The 7500-nt window shown below is 39.0% G+C and overlaps 1 protein-coding gene across 2 annotated transcripts in view; it reads left to right on the top strand.

Annotated features, from left to right (window-relative positions):
- Window positions 1-7500, top strand: part of si:dkey-106l3.7 (uncharacterized) — a 13040-nt gene that overhangs the window by 1964 nt on the left and 3576 nt on the right. Inside the window, exons 2-3 of one of the 2 annotated variants that reach the window (XM_062055115.1) lie at window positions 1996-2275; window positions 2344-2438. In XM_062055115.1, coding sequence (XP_061911099.1) covers window positions 1996-2275; window positions 2344-2438 — 375 coding nt within the window. The remainder of the gene's footprint in view (window positions 1-1995; window positions 2276-2343; window positions 2439-7500) is intronic. The other variant, XM_062055116.1, reaches the window with a different exon arrangement.

Below are 7500 nucleotides of genomic sequence, written 5' to 3'. Positions count from 1 at the left end.
GTTTATTTTCAGATGTTTGAAGTTTATTTTGTAGATGTTTTACAAACTAATTATTTAAATTATATATTTATTTTCAGATGTTTGTACAAACTAAATATTTCAATACATTCATTTTCAGATGTTTGTACAGACTAAATATTAAAATAAGTTTATTTTTAGATATTTTTACAAACTAATTATTTAAATAAGTTTATTTTTAGACGTTTGTATAAACTAAATATTTAAATTGATTATTTTTAGATGTCTGTACAAACTAAATATTTAAATGATGTTTATTTTCAGATGTTTGTACAAATTAAATATTCCAATTGTTTATTGTCCTGTGTTTGTACAAACTAAATATTTGAATACGTTTATTTTTTAGATATTTGTACAAACTAAATATTTAATTAAGTTTATTTTTAGATGTTTGTACGAACTAAATATTTAAATTGGTTATTTTCAGATGTTTGTACGAACTAAATAATTAAATTGGTTATTTTCATGTGTTTGTACAAATTAAATATTCAAATTCTTTAATTTCAGACGTTTGTACGAACTAAATATTTAAATAGTTTATTTTCAGATGTTTGCACGAACTAAATATTTAAATCGTTTATTTTCAGATGTTTGTACGAACTAAATATTGAAATTGTGTTTGTTTTCACGTGTTTGTACAAATTAAATATTGAAATTGTTTGGTTTCATGTGTTTGTGCAAACTAAATAAGACCCCAATTCAGTAGCGTACACAATTTTGGATATACGAGCTAAAAAGTGCTGTCCACGCATGTGGCCACGAAGCCTTTAGAGGTTAGCATTTCATGCTAACTGTACATTTTGTGTTTGTGCAAACGTTCCAGTACGCGACAAAGAAGAGGCGTTAACTTGTTTGTTTAGCGCCTGCAACACCCCCAAATCCTCCACACGACACCTCCACTCCGGACAGGCTAACCTCCTCCAACCTCTGAGGACAAAGCTACGAACAATGGGAGACCGGGCTTTCTGCGTCGCCGCTCCCAGTCTGTGGAACGCTCTCCCTGACCACCTGAGGGTACCACAGACTGTGAATGGTTTTAAAAAAGGCTTGAAATCCCTTCTTTTTAAAAAAGCCTTTTTTTTTTTTTTTAGATATATGCATACTAGTTCTAGCTATTAGGCTGTTCTAGTTTTTGTTTTTATTATCTTTTTATTTGATTAGATTTTTTTAATACACTGTAGCACTTTGAGGTTGTTTACTCAATGTAAAGTGCTTTTTACAAATAAAACCTATTATTATTATTATACATATGTTAGCATTAGCTTCTTTAGCGTCTCTCCCTGCTGTTCCATTCCTGTAGATCAGGGGTGTCAAACTCATTTTAGATCGGGGGCCGCATGGAGAAAAATCTACTCCCAGGTGGGCCGGACTGGTAAAATCACGGCACGATAACTTAAAAATAAAGACAACTTCAGATTTTTTTTTTTGTTTAAAAATAGAACAAGCACATTCTGAAAATGAACAAATCATAATGTTGATGGGTTTTTTTTACACATACATGTTGCAGTTAATAGTATTCTATTTTTATTTGTCGTTACTTATACTTTCTGAATAAATGATGTGATAATGTACATCAGTCAACTCATAGGTGTAATTTTCAATCTATTAAGATAAAAAAATATCAAAATCAAATTACAGGATGTTATTTATGTAGTTTGCTCATTTTTCTCAACTGGTGCACTAAGATCATGTGTTTTTTTTGTTTTTTTTTTTACATATGTAGCATCATCTAAAATGATACAAAGAATTGCTATTGCGACATCTAGTGGACACATTTAGAAGAGCAGTTTCTTTCATTCCAAAATTTCGCAAACTCATCCCGCGGGCCGGATAAAACCTGTTCGTGGGCCTGATCCGACGTTTGACACCCCTGCTGTAGATTAACCTGTCAGGTTAGCATGTTAGCAACTGTGCTTATGTTTGCACCTAAGACAAAATGTTCTTCTTTCCAACCGACTTGGCGTCATGGCGTCTCAGGGTCTACGCCAGGTGGAGTCCGAAGGTCTGAGTCCGGGCTTCGTCCACCTGGAGGAGGTGTGTCGGAGGTTGGAGATCTTGGCCAGAGAGAAGCGCCTGGACATGGACGTCCTTTCCAGCCAGGAACACGCAGACGCAGAGCGCCGCCCCGTCAGCGTCATCGTCTCTTTCCACGGCGACGACGGCGAGCTTCTTGCCGGCGACGACGCCGACTTCCTGCAAGACCCTCGCAGACGTCTTCACCACAGGTCATCGTCAGACACCACGCTGGCGTCGCTCGGTGAGACTTCGGCTTTCACGCACACTGTCTTTAAGAGGAAGCGGCTCAGCAAATGTTGCTTTCAACAGAACATGACGCCCCCAGGGGGCAGCAGCTCAGCACCCACAACCTGCCAGACCAGGTGGAGCAAGACCACAGGCGGGCCCCTAGGTTGCAGAGACAGGTAAAAGACTGATAACAATGGGTAAAAGACAGGTATAGGAGACGGGTAAGGATGGGTAAAAGACTGGTAAAGGACAGGTATAAGAGACAGGTAAACTATAGGTAAATGACAGGTAAAAGACAGGTAAATTTCAGGTAAATGACAGGTAAAAGACAGGTATAGGAAACAGGTAAGGACAGATCAAAAACAGGTAAACGACTGGTAGCAACGGGTAAAACGCAGGATTAGGAAACAGGTAAGGACAAATCAAAGACAGGTAAAGGACTGGTAAAGGACAGGTATAAGAGACAGGTCAACTATAGGTAAATGACAGGTAAAAGACAGGTAAAGGACAGATCAAAGACAGATAAAAGGTGGTTAAGGAAAGGTAAAAGTTGGATAAAAACAGGTATAGGAGACAGGTAAAATAAAGCTAAATGACAGGTGAAAGACAGGTAAAGGACTGGTAAAACATTTATAAGAGACGGGAAAAATACAGGTAAATGACATGTAAAAGACAGGTATAGGAGACAGATAAAAGACAGGTAAATGCAAGATTAAACACAGGTATAGGAAACAGGTAAGGACAGATCAAAGACAGGTAAAGGACTGGTAAAGGACAGGTATAAGAGACAGGTAAAGGACAGATCAAAAACAGGTAAAGGACTGGTAAAGGACAGGTATAAGAGACAGGTAAAGGACAGATCAAAGACAGGTAAAGGACTGGTAAAGGACAGGTATAAGAGACAGGTAAAGGACAGATCAAAGACAGGTAAAGGACTGGTAAAGGACAGGTATAAGAGACAGGTAAAGGACAGATCAAAGACAGGTAAAGGACTGGTAAAGGACAGGTATAAGAGACAGGTAAAGGACAGATCAAAGACAGGTAAAGGACTGGTAAAGGACAGGTATAAGAGACAGGTAAAGGACAGATCAAAGACAGGTAAAGGACTGGTAAAGGACAGGTATAAGAGACAGGTAAAGGACAGATCAAAGACAGGTAAAGGACTGGTAAAGGACAGGTATAAGAGACAGGTAAAGGACAGATCAAAGACAGGTAAAGGACTGGTAAAGGACAGGTATAAGAGACAGGTAAAGGACAGATCAAAGACAGATAAAAGACAGGTAAAGGAAAGGTAAAAGTTGGATAAAAACAGGTATAGGAGACAGGTAAAATAGATAAATGACAGGTAAAAGACAGGTAAAAGACAGGTAAAGGACAGGTAAACATTTACAGGAGACGGGTAAAATACAGATAAATGACACGTAAAAGACAGGTATAGGAGACGGATAAAAGACAGGTAAATGCCAGGTAAAAGACAGGTATGTCAGACAGGTGAAGGACATGTATAGGAAACAGGTAAGGACAGATCAAAAACAGGTAAACGACTGGTAGCAACGGGTAAAAGACAGCTAATGGAAAAAGGTAAGGTCAGATCTGTTAGTCAGGTAAAGGACTGGTAAAGGACAGGTATAAGAGACAGGTCAACTATAGGTAAATAACAGGTAAAAGACAGGTAAAGGACAGATCAAAGACAGATAAAAGGTGGTAAAGGAAAGGTAAAAGTTGGATAAAAACAGGTATAGGAGACAGGCAAAATATAGCTAAATGACAGGTAAATAATAGGTAAAAGATTTATAGGAGATGGGTAAAATACAGATAAATGACACGTAAAAGAAAGGTATAGGAGACAGATAAAAGACAGGTAAATGAGACAGGTGAAGGACAGGTAAAATACAGGTCAATGACAGGTATAGGAGACAGGTAAGGACGGATCAAATACAGATAAAAGACAGGTAAAGGACAGGTAAACATGTATAGGAGGCGGGTAAAATACAGGTAAATGCCAGATAAAAGACAGGTATATGAGACAGGTGAAGGACAGGTAAAATACAGGTAAATGACAGGTATAGGAGACAGGTAAGGACGGATCAAATACAGATAAAAGACAGATAAAAGACAGGTAAAGGACAGGTAAACATGTATATGAGGCGGGTAAAATACAGGTAAATGACACGTAAAAGACAGGTATAGGAGACGGATAAAAGACAGGTAAATGCCATTTAAAAGACAGGTATATCAGACAGGTGAAGGGCAGGTCGAAGACAGGTAAATTACAGGTATATCAGACAGGTGAAGGAAAGGTATAGGAAACAGGTAAGGACAGATCAAAAACAGGTAAACGACTGGTAGCAACGGGTAAAAGACAGGTATAGGAAACAGGTAAGGTCAGATCTGTTAGTCAGGTAAAGGACTGGTAAAGGGCAGGTATAAGAGACAGGTCAACTATAGGTAAATGACAGGTAAAAGACAGGTAAAGGACAGATCAAAGACAGATAAAAGGTGGTTAAGGAAAGGTAAAAGTTGGATAAAAACAGGTATAGGAGACAGGTCAAATAAAGCTAAATGTAAGGTAAAAGACAGGTAAAGGACTGGTAAAACATTTATAAGAGACGGGAAAAATACAGGTAAATGACATGTAAAAGACAGGTATAGGAGACAGATAAAAGACAGGTAAATGCAAGATTAAACACAGGTATAGGAAACAGGTAAGGACAGATCAAAGACAGGTAAAGGACTGGTAAAGGACAGGTATAAGAGACAGGTAAAGGACAGATCAAAGACAGGTAAAGGACTGGTAAAGGACAGGTATAAGAGACAGGTAAAGGACAGATCAAAGACAGATAAAAGACAGGTAAAGGAAAGGTAAAAGTTGCATAAAAACAGGTATAGGAGACAGGTAAAATATAGATAAATGACAGGTAAAAGACAGGTAAAAGACAGGTAAAGGACAGGTAAACATTTACAGGAGACGGGTAAAATACAGATAAATGACACGTAAAAGACAGGTATAGGAGACGGATAAAAGACAGGTAAATGCCAGGTAAAAGACAGGTATGTCAGACAGGTGAAGGACATGTATAGGAAACAGGTAAGGACAGATCAAAAACAGGTAAACGACTGGTAGCAACGGGTAAAAGACAGCTAATGGAAAAAGGTAAGGTCAGATCTGTTAGTCAGGTAAAGGACTGGTAAAGGACAGGTATAAGAGACAGGTCAACTATAGGTAAATAACAGGTAAAAGACAGGTAAAGGACAGATCAAAGACAGATAAAAGGTGGTAAAGGAAAGGTAAAAGTTGGATAAAAACAGGTATAGGAGACAGGCAAAATATAGCCAAATGACAGGTAAATAATAGGTAAAAGATTTATAGGAGATGGGTAAAATACAGATAAATGACACGTAAAAGAAAGGTATAGGAGACAGATAAAAGACAGGTAAATGAGACAGGTGAAGGACAGGTAAAATACAGGTCAATGACAGGTATAGGAGACAGGTAAGGACGGATCAAATACAGATAAAAGACAGGTAAAGGACAGGTAAACATGTATAGGAGGCGGGTAAAATACAGGTAAATGCCAGATAAAAGACAGGTATATGAGACAGGTGAAGGACAGGTAAAATACAGGTAAATGACAGGTATAGGAGACAGGTAAGGACGGATCAAATACAGATAAAAGACAGGTAAAGGACAGGTAAACATGTATATGAGGCGGGTAAAATACAGGTAAATGACACATAAAAGACAGGTATAGGAGACGGATAAAAGACAGGTAAATGCCATTTAAAAGACAGGTATATCAGACAGGTGAAGGGCAGGTCGAAGACAGGTAAATTACAGGTATATCAGACAGGTGAAGGAAAGGTATAGGAAACAGGTAAGGACAGATCAAAACAGGTAAACGACTGGTAGCAACGGGTAAAAGACAGGTATAGGAAACAGGTAAGGTCAAGTCTGTTAGTCAGGTAAAGGACTGGTAAAGGGCAGGTATAAGAGACAGGTCAACTATAGGTAAATGACAGGTAAAAGACAGGTAAAGGACAGATCAAAGACAGGCAAAAGACAGGTAAAGGAAAGGTAAAAGTTGGATAAAAACAGGTATAGGAGACAGGTCAAATATACCTAAATGACAGGTAAAAGACAGGTAAAAAACAGGTAAATGACAGGTATAGGAGACAGGTAAGGATGGATCAAAGACAGATAAAAGACAGGTAAAGGACAGGTAAACATGCATAGGAGGCGGGTAAAATACAGGTAAATGACACGTAAAAGACAGGTATAGGAAACGGATAAAAGACAGGTAAATGCCAGGTAAAAGACAGGTATATCAGACAGGTGAAGGGCAGGTCAAAGACGGGTAAATTACAGGTATTTCAGACAGGTGAAGGACAGCTCAAAGACAGGTCAAAGACAGGCAAAAGACAGGTATGTCAGACAGGTGAATGACAGGTCAAAGACAGGTAAAAGACAGGTATGTCAGACAGGTGAAGGACAGGTCAAAGACAGGTAAAAGACAGGTATGTCAGACAGGTGAAGGACAGGTCAAAGACAGGTAAAAGACAGGTATGTCAGACAGGTGAAGGACAGGTCAAAGACAGGTAAAAGATAGGTATGTCAGACAGGTGAAGGACAGGTCAAAGACAGGTAAAAGATAGGTATGTCAGACAGGTGAAGGACAGGTCAAAGACAGGTAAAAGACAGGTATGTCAGACAGGTGAAGGACAGGTCAAAGACAGGTAAAAGACAGGTATGTCAGACAGGTGAAGGACAGGTCAAAGACAGGTATGTCAGACAGGTGAAGGACAGGTCAAAGACAGGTAAAAGACAGGTATGTCAGACAGGTGAAGGACAGGTAAAAGACAGGTATGTCAGACAGGTGAAGGACAGGTCAAAGACAGGTAAAAGACAGGTATGTCAGACAGGTGAAGGACAGGTCAAAGACAGGTAAAAGACAGGTATGTCAGACAGGTGAATGACAGGTCAAAGACAGGTAAAAGACAGGTATGTCAGACAGGTGAAGGACAGGTGAAGGACAGGTCAAAGACAGGTAAAAGATAGGTATGTCAGACAGGTGAAGGACAGGTGAAGGACAGGTCAAAGACAGGTAAAAGATAGGTATGTCAGACAGGTGAAGGACAGGTCAAAGACAGGTAAAAGACAGGTATGTCAGACAGGTGAAGGACAGGTCAAAGACAGATAAAAGACAGGTAAAGGACAGGTAAACATGCATAGGAGGCGGG

Source organism: Entelurus aequoreus, linkage group LG08, assembly GCF_033978785.1.
Source record: "Entelurus aequoreus isolate RoL-2023_Sb linkage group LG08, RoL_Eaeq_v1.1, whole genome shotgun sequence".
NCBI classification, from domain to species: domain Eukaryota; kingdom Metazoa; phylum Chordata; class Actinopteri; order Syngnathiformes; family Syngnathidae; genus Entelurus; species Entelurus aequoreus.
Note: the sequence above shows the minus strand (reverse complement) of the source record. Positions and strands in the feature narration are given on the sequence as shown.